At 39.0% G+C, this 18,242-nt stretch overlaps 1 protein-coding gene across 1 annotated transcript; it reads left to right on the top strand.

Moving 5' to 3' along the window:
• The first annotated feature begins 3,822 nt into the window (after positions 1-3,822).
• On the top strand, positions 3,823-4,482 carry LOC142167301 (putative E3 ubiquitin-protein ligase XERICO). The gene is made up of 2 exons (XM_075227465.1): positions 3,823-4,132; positions 4,421-4,482. The coding sequence occupies exons 1-2, from the start codon at positions 3,823-3,825 to the stop codon at positions 4,480-4,482; spliced, it is 372 nt and encodes a 123-aa protein (XP_075083566.1).
• The last annotated feature ends 13,760 nt before the right edge of the window (positions 4,483-18,242 follow it).

The raw sequence follows: 18,242 nt of genomic DNA, 5'->3' as shown, positions 1-18,242 counted from the left end.
TTACCAAATGCATCCGTCGCGAAGGGACAACAATAATATTCAATTTAAATTTGATAAAAAGCAAACAATTTTGAATGTGAATTGAATTTGGTCAAGAAAATAAAAGGCTCACATTCATTGACGTCTTCGACAAATCGCTCTCTGTTCTCTCATAATCTCTCGACACAAGCATTGATTAGATTTGTAGTTGAAATGTTTGCTCTATCACCAAAACCATTGGATCATATTGCCTTGATATTACTTGTACTTGAAAATAAAGAAATTGAAAATTCCTTTAGCTATCATAGCATTCGAACGTTATTCCAATCCTACTATTGTCACTGAATTTTGAGGACATTTATCGTACAATATGGTTTTTTTCTACTAAAATCTTTAAGATAGATAGTCTTTCAATTAAAAGAGAAAAGAACGAAAAAGAACAATAAGTGAAAGATGAGATAAATTTGAGGGAAACGAAAAGGCATGCAACATGGAAAATATAAAAGATATTACCTGTTTTTAGAAGATTATTATTGAATGTATAAATTGATTTCTTAACATAAATGATGGGATTATTGTCCTTTCATTTGCTCTTGAATTTTGATTAATCGAGATTATGTTGAAATCTATAGCACTTAAAAGAGTATAAATAGCAATTGAAGAGAATTTGGTTCATATTGTATTATTAATTGCAACTTCTCAAGTTCTCTATTTATTACTAATTGCCTTTCGTATATCAATATTACATGGGTGTTTAGTAGGCAGAACAAATTTATCATTTACTGTAATGTAAGTTTACTTTTTGATATAAAATTATTATAGAAATATTGTTTAAGAGAAAGGTAAAAGTGTCACTCAATGTTTAATGGGTAATATAGTAATTTAATATTCATTTTGGGGCTTCAAACTTATAATATAGTATGATAAGCACTTTTAGTTTGACCAACGTTTTTACTAGTTTATCCTTAATAATATTTTCTAATTCACAAAGTAAATTTTCTAACTTTCTTTTCATTCCATATTCGTTGTTTATCTTTTTCTTTACAAAGAAAATTTTTAATTTATAATATTTTGTAAAGTTTTTAAGGATATTTTAGTCATTTTAATAAACGAGCAACTTATCATCATTTTTCTACCAAACACATCAATTGCTTATTATCAGTTTCAACACATCTATCCAAACACGTAAATACTTATTTAATTTAAAAAATCAGTTTCAGCACTTAAAAATAATTTTTAACACTTCAAACTTATCAGTTATTTACCATCAGCTAATCCAAACGGGCTCTAAGTCATAGGGATATTTAGTGTAACTAGCCCTATCTAATTGTACATTTTTGAGTTCAGATTAAAGTGGTCTCACTTCTTTTTTTTTTTGGAACAAAGCAATCTCACTTTGACCAGTAGCTTTTTGTAATTATTTTTCACAAAATTGACTGTTAGGAAGGTTTTCAGAAAAGAAATTTGGAGGAAAGTAGCTTTCGTCATAATTTTATTGTTAAAACAGTATTGAGAAAGCTTCTTTAAAACAAGCGGTCAGCAGCACTTCTTTTTGTCAGATAACGTATCAAATTTTACCGTGGGCAGTGTATGTGAATTTTGTGAATTACATATTTATGTATGTATCGGTTCAGTTGTATCGGTTAATTGTTCACTAAATCCGCCTCGGTGGGTAGTGTATAAACACAAGGTTAGCCATTGATTATTTTGTGAATTACATATTTATGTAAAACGGACTACTGTTTTCTCCATCTTATAATTATAGTCAGTGAGCTTATTTGAATGCCCTGCCTCATTCTTTGTGTAAACCCAATCTACGAACATACTTCGATTTAGATTATGATCATGATTTGAATTTCTTGAAATATCTAGAACCTTCCCTGTCCTTATATATACATACATGAGTAAAAGGTGTAAAAGGAGAAATGCCCAATGTGTCCAAACAGTTGTTGGGACTTGGGAGGGAGAATAGAAAATTGATGAAATTTTTACCAATTATTCCTTTTGTATCACCTGTTTAGTAAATAATTTTTTTCTTTTTTTGTTTATCTTGCAGTTGATGGATCTTTTGGACCGTGAATTTAAGATTCTTTTAGCAAATTGAATCTTATGTGAAAATATTAGACCACAATCTAAAACTTTTTAAATTAATACCTCATATCAGAATGTGAATTTTGTAAGTTAATGCAAACGTAGAGCACAGTCTAATATTTTGTGAGCAACTAAAAATTATATGAGCAACATTAGACTTGAGTCTCAGCCTTTTACCTTGAATATACAACAACAACAATTCAGTATAATTCCATTAGTGGGATCTGGGGAAGGTAGTTTGTACGCAAATATTACCTTTACCCTAGGGTAGAGAGACTGTTTCCGATAGACTCTCGACTCCCTGCTTGAGTCCTAGCCTTTTACCTTGTATAAAGTGTCGGTTAATATTTTTATTCTTTTTTTCTTTTGTGATACAAATTCTAATTATTAAAATAATAAATTTGCAAGTGGTAATTAGCGTTTCATCAAGTCATATGTTTATTTTTGGGGAATCATGAACACTATGAGATTTCCAACAAAATGGAGGATAAAAAACATGCAAATGTCCTCCGTCGAATTAGAGACATTATAAGATGGAATAATTAACTCAAATAGCCGTCCGCCTAACCGCTTAAACTAAAAATAGCCCATTGAATATAGTGTATGCATAATTTATATATTTTATGTGTATAATTATGTATAATGAATGTATAATTTTTGTATATGGCTAGAAAAGATCCCTATAAATGCCTTGAATGACTAAATGAACCTCACCTATCGCGTATACTAAATTCTCAGTGCACAGATCTCTTTGTTTTGAAGTTTTCATTCCTTAATTCATTGATTCATTTCTTTGTATACTTCCTCTAGCAGATAAAACAAATAAGAATAACATAACTTGCATCTATAAAGATAGAATTGAAGGAAATTAAAAAAAGTTCATTTTCATAATGATTGATAGGTTTCCATCCCCTTTTTTCTCCCAATTCCACGTAATAATAGCTTCATTTTATCAAGCAATTGGTAGTGTGGAAAAAGATTGAGACAAATGCAGCAGCTTGTTTCCTGCCGGAATCTTTCACTACCATATCTAATTTACCAAGTAATAATGTATGAAACTTTTTAAAACTATTTTTGAAATTTGTGATTTTAAACAAGTCATGCAATATTTGTGACGATAAAAGCATATCATTGAGGATAAAATTAAAAATTTAAAGTTCAATTGTTTTCAAATCTAAAAAGAAAGCAACTTCTCAAAACGGACTAATAAGAAAAAGATGTCACATATTTAACTCAATCAAACATGAAAAAATAAAAATTATTTTTTGAAAAATATTTTTCTCCATACCAAATACACCCTCAAATTTCTCATTTTACTCTGGAGATTATTTATAGTTATATAAATATTTATGACTTATTTTAGACCATAAATATTAAGAATATTTATTTTTTAAAAATTATGTGTCTAGTCAAAATCATCACATCTGGCACGAAGGAAGTACTAATGACTCAACACTAACAAGTCAACCGGCAATTACAAAATTTTGTTTGTGGTTTGCAAGATACAGTCTACGCTAGGAAACAAATATAGTGACATTACAACCTCGTTATTCTGAAACGTTTTTAATTTTATAAACATTCTTAAACTTCAACATTCTTAAACCTCAACATTGTTTTCAGGTAGTCCCAATGCTATCCCTCATGTATGGAGTAATATGTATATATAGAGCTCCTCCTTCCCCCTTTACATTAACCAATCTTATTTTCAAGTTTTTCTTCCTTATTCTCGTCATCTGTACCCATCTCCTGAATATGCTGCCAATGTTTCCACGATCAAAGGTACTAAACTTTGTATATTCTACTGCGACTAAGTTAGAATGGACTTGGGATTTCTTCCTCCAAACTTTCTCACATCCCTATAACATCAACACAGTTTCAGAAAATTCTAGTGCACGTGATGAGCTTGGTGTTAGGATTTTTGAAGCTGAATCAAGGTCATTATTGGATTCAGTTAAATGTGCAGTTTGTCTATGCAAAATAGAAGAAGAAGAAGAAGTCAGAGAGCTGAGATGCAATCATCTTTTTCACAGAGTTTGTCTTGATAGATGGCTTGGATATGGACGTATGACTTGTCCATTATGCAGAAATAATCTCAATAATACACCATATTGTTCTCATCATTTTACTGATATCTATCAAGAAGTCATCTTGTTTGATTTCTTCAAAGTAAGATTAAGTGATCGCCGTCAATGGTGGTTGCGGTAAATAAATCCTGCATCATGAAGCTGGATATGGAAGCTGATGCCATGTTTATCTACCTTTTTTTCTGCAGAAATATATGGCATGACAAACTGGATGATGAATAAAAAGTTCCCTTTGTTCCTTTTGTTCTCTTTTTCTTTTCCTGCAGATTTCCCATATGATGCATCAGATACTCCAAAAAGTTTTTCTTCTAATATTTCAAATGGTTAACTTCATATTTGCAACTAGTAATTTTTTACACGATTTAAGTTTTTGAGATCTAGCGTTCTATTCTGTAATTTGAGATTACGAGTAGCTTCATATGATATATTGTGACTTGCGTGTATGGTCGATTTCGATTTTCATACAATTCGGGATCGATTTGGAAGTATGATTCATATTTTAGAAGTTTAAGTGATAAGAGATGACCGGAGTTTGACTTTTATGTAGACGATTGCGGAATAGTATTTTGATGATTCCAATAGTTCGTACGGTAATTTTGGAAATAGACGTATGTCTGGATTTTGATTTGGAGTCCGTAGGTTGATGTGGTGCTTGTTGGCGAAAGTTGAAAAGTTGAAGGTTTGGAAGGTTTAGAGGTTTGACCGGGAATTGACTTTCTTGATATCGGGTTCGGATTGTAGTTTCGAGAGTTGGTATAATTCCATTGTGTCATTTGGGACTTGCATGTAAAATTTGAGATTATTTCGGGTTGGTTTGGTGTGTTTTGGTGTGAGTTTTAGAAGTTGAAACTTCATTAGTTCATTAGGCTTGAATTTAGGTATGAATCGTAGTTTTGTTGCTGTTTGGTGTAATTTGAGACCTTCAGTAGGCCTGCATTATATTTTGGGATTGCTTGGTATGATTAGACGGGGTCCCGGGGGCCCAATGTGTGTTTCGGACGAGATGCGGATCATTTTTGAGCCATGTGAAATTGCTGAAGAATCTGAGTGTTAATGCTTTCGCACCTGCAGATAAAGGGCCGCAGAAGAGGCCAGGAGAGTGCAGGTGCGGACATTGTTGGAGAAGGCAGGGACCGCATATGCGGTCAAACTGTCGCAGAAGCGGCATCACATCTGTGGTGAGGGATCGCAGAAGCGTAAGCGCATAAGCACTAAGAGGTCGCAGGTCCGACGTTAGTTGAGGCTTGAAGAGGGAGCATATGCGATGATGCGATAGATTTTTGCACAAATGCGATAGGCCTGAGTTCAGTAGTCCTCCTAGATGCGAGATTTTTCCGCAGAAGCGATGGTTTCAGGTTCGTGTTTTGGTCAGCAAATGCGGAATCCCTGGCAGATAACATTTATATCAAGGGTTTGATTGTTTTTACCACATCTTGAGTTTTAGAGCTCGGTTTTGAGTGATTTTGGAGGGAATTATTACCATTTGCATTGGGGTAAGTATTTTTTACCCCGATTTGGTTATATTTTATGATTCTATCTTTATTTTTTATTATTAAATTAGTGATTTAAATTGGAGAAATTGGAAAATTTAGTAAACCTTTCCAAAACATAAAAATGATGATTTGAAGGCCGATTTGAGGTCGGAATTGGATGATTTTGGTATGGTTGGACTCGTATTAGAATGAGTGTTCGGATTTTTTTTTATTTTGTCGGATTTCGAGGTGCGGACCCGGGGTTGACGTTTTGGGTTGACTTTTTTGGTTTTCATTAAAGATCGAAGCTTTATTATCTAGAATTGTTTTCTATGACTTTTATTTATGATATTAAGTTATTCTGGGTAGATTCGAGCTATCCGGAGGTTGTTTCACACGGGAAAGGCTTTTTAGATTATTGATTTAGCTTCTTTGTGGAAAGTATCTTGCCTAACTTTATGTGGAGGAGCTACCCCGTAGGATTGAGCTTAATTGCACTATTTGGATTATGTTGAATACGTGTACATGAGGTAACAAGGGTGTACATAGATTTATATGTGGAATTGACCGGATTAGACTCTTAGGCTTCTTATTGCTTATGGGCACTTGTGGTACGAGTTGAAATGTCGTGTTGTTGTGTTGTTAGCACATGTGGATTGATTATTGTTATGCAGAGCATAAGGTGCCATCTCACTGTTGTTGATTGTGCAGAGTGATACGGGTGGCTATTGATATATTATCTTGGCGGAGTGATACGGGTGACTATTGTGTAAATGTCTGGGCGAAGTGATATAGGTGGTTATTTTGTAAGTGTCTGGACGCAGTGATACGAGTGGCTATTGTGTTAAATATCTGGGCGGAACGATACGGGTGGCTATTATTGATATTGTCAATACGAAGAGACAATGATGGCTATGTCAGGGTTGATATGTGACGGCGTGGGGGCACAATGTTGATGATATTTGTGTGATGGTATGATTTTCCTTGTGTGTGTTATGCACCTTACGTGACTTGTTGTGTTGCTTCGATGTCTTTGATACTACTTGTTGACTTGGACTGTAATAGTACACTCGCACAAGTATACACCGTAGCATGTTGTTTACACCAGTTTATGAATATAAAACTTGACATTCATTGATCATGCACATGTAATCTTGTATTATCTACTTCTATTGTGATAGTGAGCTTGTGACCATGCCGGCGGATTGAGATATTAGCACGTGAGTTATCCATGAAGTTGTGATTGATAATGTTGGCACGATGTGCCGTGAGCATATGATTTGGGACTCGTGACATGTGTTTATGAGATGAGGTATCTCAGAGTAATTTGGTTGTAAACCTTGTGTTAGAACGACTTGATTATTTGGTTGTCATTTGTTTATCTTATTTGGTTTTGCTGGTACTTTAACGGTGTTCGAGTTACTTTACTGTTTATATCACATGTTTATTCCTTGTTGTCATTTACTGATAATTGCTTCCATTATTTGCTTTATACTCATATACTGCACATTTTATTATGACTAGTAGGTGTCTTGAATTATACCTTGTCACTACTCCACCAAGGTTAGTCTTGATACTTATTGGGTACCGACCGTGGTGTACTCATACTACACTTCTGCATATTTTTGTGCAGATCCAGGTATTGAAGATAACAGACTCAAGCAGAGTTAGCTTCTCGATCACGAGGATTCAAGGTAGAGCTTCTTGGTCGTCGCAGTCCCTTGGAGTCCTTTTCCTTTTGATTGAACTGTCAATTCGTTATCCGAACAGTACTATATTTTGACTTTGAGATATTTCTATGTATTTATCTAGAGTTCGTGACTCTGTATTACCTAGTCTTGAGAGGATTGTTGTGATTGTCGCCGTGTAGGCTTGTATCACCTTTATTTCGGTATTTATATCAAAACCTACATCATGCTTGACTTGTGTAATTGTTGTAAGTGACCCGCTAGTATTAGAGATTAGGTTCCATCACGACGCCTAACTCGGGATTTTGGATCGTGACAAGTTGATATTAAAGCTCTAGGTTCTTAGGTTTTATGAGTCACGAGCAAGTTTAGTAGAGTCTTGCGGATCGGTACGGAGACGTCTGTACTTATCTTCGAGAGGCTAGGGAACTATTAGAAAAATTCCACTTCTTTTATTCTTATCATGCAGATTCATTGCTTTCGGAGTTTGAGCCTTTGTATTTTTATCCCCTCACATATGGTGAGGACACACTATTGGATCAGTTGAGCAGACACTCGTGCTCCTACTAGAGTCGGGAGAGGCCAGGGCCGAGTTAGATGTAGAGGAGGGTCACATGTCGCAGCTAGAACACCTACCAGAGCAGTAGCTGAGGAGCCACCAGTAGCTCCGATTTGGGTATATGCACCAGAGGCGCCTGTTGCTACCCCCGGACTTCAGGAGACTTTAGCGTAGTTCTTGAGCTCAGGCGGGATTGATCCCAGTTGCACCAACTACTTCGCAGATTGGGGGAGGAGCTCAGACTCCTGCAGCCTGTACTCCACAACAGCGGGCTCACATTAGCCAGGTTTCGAGTGTTTTGTCGATACAGCCTGTTATTCCGGTTCAGCCTGAGGTCAGGCTAGGGGCATCAGAGAAGGAGCAAAAGAGCCTTGAGAGGTTCAAGAAGTATGATCCACCTATTTTCAGTGGCACAATTACCGAGGATGCACAAGGTTTTCTAAAGAAGTGTTAATGTATTCTCCGCACCATGGGTATTGTGGAGGTGAGCGGAGTTGCTTTTACTACATTTCAACTGTTAGGAGCAGCGAATCAGTGGTGGCATGCTAATAAGGAAGGTAGGCCAGCCAATGCAGCACCACTCACTTGGACTCAGTTTTCATATATGTTTTTGAGGGCGTTTGATCCCCAGACTCTCCGGGATGCATGGTGCGTAGAGTTTGAGCAGCTGCGTTAGGGCACTATGATAGTATTAGAGTAGGCCATCCGGTTCAGCGAGCTATCCCTACATGCACCTATCTTGGTTTATACAATTAGAAAGTAAGTCCACATATTTATCGAGGGGCTTAATTATGGTCTTAGATTCAGCATGGCTCGGGAGTTGGAGAGTGATACTCCATTTCATCATGTTGTGTTGTTTGCCAGGAGGTTAGAGCGTATTTGAGGCATAGAGAGAGAGGATAAGTAGGACAAGAGGTCTCGAGGTTCTAGAGGATTTAGTAGATTCTACTCTTCAGCTATGACCCATCACGATGGAGGCTCAGGCAGTCGGCTAGTCCAGTCCGCACTTCAGACTACTCACGGTGCTCCAGCTAGTCAGGGACCTCAGGGTACTCATATAGGGTAGTCATCTTTTAGTGCACCACCTATACGGGGTTCCAACGGCGGTTATTTCAGTTATCCGACATAGACTCAGTACCAGCAGCTATACCCACCGAGGGGTTGTTATGAGTGTGGCAATACTAGGCACATCATGAAGGATTGTCGCAAACTCGGGAGAGGTGGATTTTATTTGGGCGCTTAGGCTATAGGCTCCATTACAGTTGCTACTCCACCTGCACAGCCAACTAGAGGTGGAGGATAGACGGGTAGTGTCACGAGCCCAATTTTCCCTCCGTAGGATATCGTGATGGCACCCAGTCTCTACGACTAGGAAAGCCTAATAGTTAATAATAACTTGGTAGAAATAATTAACAAAATACAAATACAACGTTGAATAACTGATGTAAACTTCCATACACTCCCCAAGATCAGTGCAACTGAGTCATAAGTTCTACATAGTAAAACTAGAATATCTATTATATCACTATCTGAAAGAAAATACAACATGTTGTAAGAATAGACGAAGGTAACTTCGAGGCCTGCGGACGCCGAGCAGGCATACCTTAAAGTCTCTGTAAAGCAGCTAATAGATGATCACTTGCGTCCAGCACATGCAGATGTACCTGGATCTGCACAAAAATGTGCAGAAGCGTAGTATGAGTACACCACAATGGTACCCAGTAAGTATCAATCCTAACCTCGGTAGAGTAGTGACGAGTCCTTGTCAAGACATGTACTAGGATGTAAATAAACAGTATGAAAACATAATAAGGATAAATAATGGAATGCGGAGAAATAACTGATACGAAACATTTAACAACATGAACTAATACCAGAATTGTAAACATGGAAATAACATAAAGAAATCAGTTAAAAAGAACTACAATGATCATATACAGACAATAGCTGGCAAAAGAAAATAAGGAAGGGCAAAATAGCGAGGATTGCAATAAGGTACCGACTCTTGTACAATAAGAATCACCACCGAGGTACCGCCTCGTGTATATATACTAAGAATCATAACCGAGGTGCCGCCTTGTATTCACAATTTACAATCTCAATCACAATCTTTCCTTATACCGATGTGTGAGCCTTACATTTGAAATAGGTTTTGAAAACAGTTTTCCCGAAATAGCTACATGCATTTTAACCCACCTTATGACCCCCGCGTGGCTTCAGTTAGTTCCCCTACAAGCAACATGCACATAAGTCCCACCTTATACGGCTGCATGCATATTAACCCCAAGCCTTATACCACTGCATGCGCGTCAATATCATATCACAATAACAACTCGCCCCATAAGTGCCTATATATCACAACTTACCAGTAACTCCACCACAACGTGTACAAGAATATCAACAATAACAATGAATGTAAAATTCTCAACAAGAAAGATATCTTAACAATTATCAGCTTTGCTTCAAAATGGTACGACTTCCACAACTTCAACACTAATAACTCAACAATAAAAAAGATAACGTGTAACTACGATGCAAATACCATTAACTTACAATGGAAGGAATATCATGACTTTAAATGATATTAATAGCAACGAAAGAGATAACTAGTAATAATTAATTCAAATAATGATAATTAACAATGAAAAAGATAACACATACAATGACTTCAAGTAATGATAATCAATAATGAAAGAGATGACATGTATCAATTAAAGGGGCAATAAGTTCAACTAAATCATGAGAGCAATTTATCAAGTAGGATATAGAACAAGTGTTAAGCTAATCAATTAGGGCATGTGAGGACAGACTAATGCAAACAAGAATAGATTGACTATGAGAATTTAAAACATGATATGGCATTTAAGTTAAAGCATGAAAATAGTCTAAGTAGCCTAAATCGGTAAAATACCATGTACAACACGTGTATCCACTCGTTACCTTGCGTACACGACTTTCACATAGCACAAATGAATCAATCAATACAATTCCTAAGGGGTAATTCCCCCACACAAAGTTATGCAAGATACTTACCTCAACTAGGCCAATTCAACACTCGAAAATAGTTTTTACCTTAAATTTCGCCTCCACATGGCTCAAATCTAACCAAAATCGACTTAATATCATCAAACAATGCTAGGGAAATCAATTACAATAGATAAAGCTTTGATCTTTATGCTTTTCCTAAAAAGTCAACAAAAGTCAACTTGGGGCACGCCTAGTCAAACCCTAGGTCTAATGGTAGATTCCGACTATCCATGATCCCACGAGTTCATATATGTGATTAGTTTTAAAATTCAAGTCCAAATCGACTCTCAAAACTCAATTTCTTATTTTTCAAAAACATGACTAGGTTTCACAAATTTTCACTTTGATTCACATGATTTTGATGTTAAAATATAAGATATATTGATGAAATATGATTAGAAATGGATTAGAATCACTTACCCAACGTTTGTAGGTGAAAATCCCCTCTTCTAATCACCTCCTACCGAGTCTAGGGTTAAAAAATGAGAGAATATTTTCAAAACTCCCGTCTCCTAGCCTTTTGTACCAGCTGCAGATGTCGCATTTGTGACACAGGGTTCGCATTTGCGAACGTTCGGAATTGCATATGGGGGCTCACATTTGCGAACTTTGATAGCCTCAGAAATCATCCAATTGCGATAGAGGTTTTGCAATTGCGAACTGGAGGGTATCGCAAAAGCGAACAAATGTTCGCAAATGCGAACTAAGGCAAAATTTGGCAATTTTTGCAATTGCGAAGGGGATGTCGCAACTGCGACATCTGAGCCCCCACTATCACCTTCGCAATTGCGATGTTGGTGCTCGCAATTGCAATACCTGAGCACCAGCAGTCTAATTTCAGTTCAAAACCATTCTGAAGCATGTCTGAAACTCATCTGAGCCCTCGAGGCTCCAAACCAAACTCCACACTAGTCTAAAAACATCATACAAACTCGCTCGCGCGATCAAAACACAAAGATAACATATAAAACTATGAATCAAACACTAAAATGCATGAATTTTAAAGTAAAGTTCAAGAATTTCTAAAGTTACAACTAAACATCCGAATCCTATCAAATCAACTCCAAACGACACTAAATTTTGCAAACAAGTTCTAAATACCATAACAGACCTATTCCAATTCCTAAAATCAAATTCCGAGCTCGATGGCTAAAAGTCAACCTATGGTCAAACGTTTCAACTTCAAATTGCTAAATTTTGGCAAATCAACACAAATCAACCTACGGACTTCCCAAATCAATTTCGGGCATACGCCCAAATTCGATATCACGATACAAAGCTATTATAGTCATCAAAATATAGTTTAGGGATCTTTTTCACAAAAGTCAAACTTTGGTTAATATTTCTAATTCAAACTTCTTAATCAATAATCAAAGGATCCAAATCAACCTGAAAACTTTCTGGAATGATACTAACCAATCCCGTAAGTCATAAAATCATAAACACACATGTGCGATGCATACAAAGGGATAACGGGGCACAATTACATAAAACGATAAATCGGGTTGTTACATTCTTCCTCTCTTAAAACAAACGTTCATCCTCGAACGTGCATAAGGACATTCCTGAAGTGGTGAATAGATGAGGATAATGACTCCACATGTCATGCTTGGTCTCCAAGGTCGCCTCCTCGACCGGATGACCCCTCCTCGACCGGATGACCCCTCTATTGAACCTTCATTGAAGCAATGTTCTTTGATCTCAACTTCCGGACATGTCTGTACAAATAGCAGCACGCTCCTCAATGTAAGTCAAACCCTCATGCAATTGGACTGTGCTGAAGTGTAAAATATGAAACGGGTCACCATAATACTTCTGAAGCATAGAAACATGGAACATCGGATGAACCGCAAATAAATTATGTGGCAATGCAAGCTTGTAGGCTACCTCACCAATCCTCTCAAGGATCTCAAAAGGTCCGATACACCTAGGGCTCAACTTGCCCTTCTTCCCAAACCTCATCAAACCCTTCATGGGTGAAACCCGGAGCAAGATTTGCACTTTAACCATGAATGCAACATCACGAACCTTCCGATCCGCATAACTCTTCTATTTAGATTGGGCTATATGAAGACGATCCTGGATCATCTTGACCTTCTCCAAAGCATCTCGAACCAAATATGTGCCTAATAACTTAGCCTCTCCCGGCTCAAACCACCCAACTGGAGAACGATACCATCTCCCATGTAGGACTTCATAAGGAGCCATCTGAATACTCTATTGGTAGCTGTTGTTGTAGGAAAACTCCGCAAGCGGCAAGAACTGATGCCAAGAAACCCCAAAATCCATAACACATGCACGAAGCATATCCTCCAATATCTGAATGGTGCGCTCGGGCTATCCGTCCGTCTGGGGGTGAAATATTGTACTCAACTTAAACCGTGTGCCTAGCTCATGCTGAACAACTCTCCATAAATGTGATGTAAACTACGTACCCTAGTCAGAGATTATGGATACCGGTACGCATGAATTTGGAAAATCTCACGGATATAAACTTGAGCCAGTTGCTCTAAAGAATAGTAGTCACTGCCGGGATGAAATGAGCTGACTTGGTCAACATGTCCACAATCACCCATACCGCGTCAAATTGCTTCTTAGTCCATGGGAGCCTAACAACGAAGTACTTGGTGACACGCTACCATTTCCACTCAAGAAGCTCAAGTCACTGAAGCAAGCCATCCGGCCACTGATGCTCATACTTCACCTGCTGACAATTTAGGCACCAAGCTACATACTCCACTATGTCTTTCTGTATTCTCCTCCACCAATAGTGCGGCCTTAAATCCTGATACATCTTAGGGGCACCTAGATGAATAGAGTACCGCAAACTGTGGGCCTCCTAAAGAATCAACTCACACAACCCATCCACATTGGGCACACATAACCGGCCCTGCATCCGCAACACACTGTCATCTCCAATAGTAACCTCCTTGGCATCACCCTGCTGAACCATTTCCTTGAGGACAAGCAGATGGGGGTCATCATACTGACATCATATAGAGAAGACCGAGAAACCACGCAAGCAAGAACCTGACTGGGTTCCGAAACATTCAATCTAAAAAACTGGTTGGCTAAGGCCTGAACATCCAATAATAATGGCCTCTCTACTGCCGGTAGATATGCTAAACTACCTAAACTCTCTGCCTTTCGACTCAAGGCATCGGCCACCATATTGTCCTTCCCGGGATGATATAGAATGGTGATATCATAATCCTTAAGCAACTCTAACCTCCTCCGCTACCCAAGTTAAGATCTTTCTTTTTGAATAGATGTTGTAGACTTGGGTGGTTGATAAAGACCTCGCAAGGGATACCGTACAAATAATGTCGCCAGATCTTCAATGCATGAACAATGGCAGCCAACTCCAAGCCGTGGACCGGATAATTCTTCTCATGGGTATTCAGCTGTCGAGATGCGTAGGCAATCACCCTACCGTTCTGCATCAACACCGCGCCAAGGCTAACACGTGACGCATCACAATACACGGTATATGATCCCGAGTCAGTAGGCAACACCAATACTGTGGCTGTAGTCAAAGCGGTCTTGAGTTTTTGATAGCTCGCCTCACACTCCTCGGACCATTTGAAAGGAGCACCCTTCTGGGTCAATCTGGTCATATGTGCAGCAATAGATGAGAAATCCTCTATGAAATGGCGATAATACTTGGCCAACCTATGGAAACTCCGAATCTCAGTGGCCGAAGATAGTCTGGGCCAACTCTGCACTGTTTCAATCTTCTTTGAATATACCTTGATCCCTTCAATCGACACCACATGACCCAAAAATGCCACGAATCAAGCCAGAATTCACACTTTGAGAATTATTTATATAACTTCTTTACTCTCAAGGTCTGGAGCACGATCCTCAAGTGTTGCTCATGATCTTCCCGACTGCGGGAGTATACCAAGATGTCATCAATAAACATAATGAAAAATGACTTAAGATAAGGATGGAATACACTGTTCATCAGGTGCATAAATGCTGCTAGGGCGTTGGTCAGCCCAAATGACATTACAAGGAACTCGTAGTGACCATACCGAGTCCTGAAGGTAGTCTTCGGAATATCCGGATCCTAAATCTTTAGCTGACGATAACCTGATCACAAATCAATCTTTGAGAACACTCTGACACCCTGTAGCTGATCAAATAAGTCATCAATGCGTGGCAATGGATACGTGTTCTTCAATGTAACCTTGTACAGCTGTTAGTAATCAATACACATGTGCATAGAACCATCCTTCTTCTTCACAAGCAAGACCGAAGCACCCCACAATGATACACCAGGCTGAATGAAACCCTTATCAAGCAACTATTGCAACTGCTTCTTTAACTCATTAAGCTCCGTTAGGGCCATACGATATGGTGGAATAGAAATGGGTTAAGTGCCTGGCAACAAGTCAATACGAAAATCTATATCCCCTATCGGGCGGCATGCCTGGAAGATCCGCTGGAAATACATCTGGAAAGTCTCTCACTAGCGAAACTGACTCAACGGTAGGGGTATCAGCACTGACATCTCTCATGAAGGCTAGATAAGCATCGCACCCTTCTCAACCATCCACTGAGACTTTAGAAATGATACAACCCTTCTAGGAACATTATCCAATGCACCCCTCCACTCTAACTATGGCAAACCTGGCATAGCCAACATCACAGTCTTGGCGTGATAATCTAGAATAGCATGATAGGGCGACAACCAGTCCATGTCCAAGATAACATCAAAGTCTACCATACTAAGTAACAATAGATCAAATCTGGTCTAAAAACCACCAATAACAACTAAAAAACGGCCGATACACATGGTCCACAATAATGGAATCTCCCATAGGCGTGGACACATAAATAGAAAAAATCAACGAATCACGTGATATATCCAAATACGGTGCAAAGTAAGATGACACATATGAAAAAGTGGATCTCGGATCAAATAAGACCGATGCATCTCTATGGCAAACCGAAACCATACCTGTAATGACTGAGTTTGAAGCAACTGCCTCTATCCTAACCGATAAAGCATAGAATTTAGCCTGCCCTCCCCCTTTAGGGCACCTTCTACCCGCTTGTCCCCTACCCCTAGCTGGTTGTGCGGGTGGAGCGGCAACTGGAGCAGCAACCAGTGCTGAAGGCACCCCGTGCAGGAGGTGAACTAGAAACCGACTGAGCAAAGTGTGCAACCTGAGATCTCAGAATAGTTAGAGCACTACTAGAAGCTGGAAGTGCTGAGTGAACTGGACGACTCACATAGCCTCTACCATGATGGGCTGTAGCTACAATGTGACCACCACTAAATCCTCCTGTACCAGAGGCTTCTTGGACATATCGTCTTCTCTCTCACGACCCCGCATACCTTCAACCTCTGAGCAATCTCTACCACCTGCTGATATGGTGTATCTGTCTCCAACTCTCGAGCCATGCTAAACCTAATACCATAGTTGAGCCCCTCAAAAAGTCGATGGACTCGCTCTCTAACTGTAGAAACTAAGGCAGGTGCATGTCTGGACAAATCACTGAATCAGATAGCATACTCTAACACTGTCATAGTACCCTAGCATAGCTCTTCAAACTCTACACTCCATGCATCCTGAAAGGTCTGAGAAACAAACTCTGTCAAGAAGAACTCTGAAAACTGAGTCCATATAAGTGAAGCTGCCTCGGCTAGGCTACCCTCCTCATACACCGGCCACCACTGATACGCTGCTCCCGACAGCTGGAACGTAGAAAAATCAACCCCACTCGTCTCCACAATACTCATGGTTCAGAGAATACGGTGGAACATCTCTAGAAACCCATGTGCATCCTCTGAAAGCTAAACCACTGAAAGTATGAGGGTGATACTTCTTGAACCTCTCAAGTCTAAGCTCCTCCTCCTCAGATGTTGCTGCCCTAACCGCTGGTTGAACCAGAACAATAGGCTGTACTGGCATAACCTCTAGGACCTGATCAACCTGGAATCACTTCTCTACCGTACTGGCTGCGGGAGTCTAAGCTCCTCTCCCAGCCTGAGATGTGGCTGGTGCACGTGGAATCAACCCCGCCTGTGCTAAGGTACCGAACATGCTCAAGAACTATGCGAGGGTTTCCTGAAGTGTTGGGGTGGCAACAGGCGCCTCGGGTGCTTGTCCCCCAACCGGAGCTACTGGTGGCTTCTCTGTCGTAGCTCGGGTAGGTGCTCTAGCTGCACCACATGCCCCTTCTCGGACTCTGCCCCGGCCTCGACAGCTCGGGACTCTAGCAGGGGGCGCGGATGTCTGATCATCAAATCCAACAGTGCGTGTCCTCACCATTTATGAGAGAATAGAAAGTCAAAGATTCATTTTTGAAGTCAACCAATTTGCACGATACGTAATCAAAGAAGTGAAGTTTTCCTAACAGTTTCGTAGCCTCTCGAAGATAAGTACATACGTCTCTGTACCGATTCGCAAGACTCTACTAAACCTACTTATGACTTGTAACACCTATGAACCTAGAGCTCTGATTCCACCTTGTCACGAGCGCAATTTCCCCTCCGTATGATATCGTAATGGCACCTAGTATCTACGACTAGCTAAGCCTAATAGTTAATAATAATTTGAAAGAAATAATTAACAAAATACTAAAACAACGCTGAATAACCAATGTAAACATCCGAAAGGAAAATCAACTACAATACACTCCCCAAGACCGGTGCAACTGAGTCATAAGTTCTACAAAGTAAAACTAGAATATCTACTACATCACTGTTTGAAAGAAAATACAAGAGGAAAGAAGAATAGAGGAAGGTGACTCCTAGGTCTGCAGACGCCCACCAGGCATACCTTGAAGTCTCCGTAAAGCAGCTAACAGATGATCACAAATGATCAGCACGAGCATATGTACCTGGATCTACACAACAATATGTAGAAGCGCAATATGAGTACACCACAACGGTACCCAGTAAGTATCAAGCCTTGACGAGCTTAAAACACACACCTAAATATGCTCGCTAGTCAAAGATAGTATAATATAATATCGTATCCACATGGATTGGATTTAAAAAGTATTATCGGAGTTTGTAGCTAGATTGCTATCCAAGATAATCAACAGTTGAGAATTATGTAAATAACAACAAAATTTAACTAAGAATTTAGAGCTAATTGACGAATGACAATCAAAACAAAAGTAAGCAAAGAAGATATCAATGGGAGAAAATATGGGTTGATTGGATAGGTGTAAGATAAATGTCTGGGATTTAACTCTAGTTAATTCACTTCTAATGTTCAAGTGAGTCTCTCTAATTCACTCAATTATTAGTTCAAACGTTTAGTATAAAATACTCTCTCGATTAAGTCTCAACCTCACAATATGAACCAATTTAAGCTCGATG

This window comes from Nicotiana tabacum, chromosome 12 (assembly GCF_000715075.1).
Source record: "Nicotiana tabacum cultivar K326 chromosome 12, ASM71507v2, whole genome shotgun sequence".
Classification (NCBI taxonomy): Eukaryota; Viridiplantae; Streptophyta; class Magnoliopsida; order Solanales; family Solanaceae; genus Nicotiana; species Nicotiana tabacum.
Note: the sequence above shows the minus strand (reverse complement) of the source record. Positions and strands in the feature narration are given on the sequence as shown.

What these genes read in the sequence shown, in the direction of transcription:
- LOC142167301 (XM_075227465.1), top strand. Translation starts at nt 3,823, where the DNA reads ATGCTGCCAATGTTTCCACGATCAAAGGTACTAAACTTTGTATATTCT. An exon ending in TAGATGGCTTGGATATGGAC is followed by an intron (nt 4,133 to 4,420) that starts GTATGACTTGTC and finishes CTTTTCCTGCAG; the next exon opens with ATTTCCCATATGATGCATCA.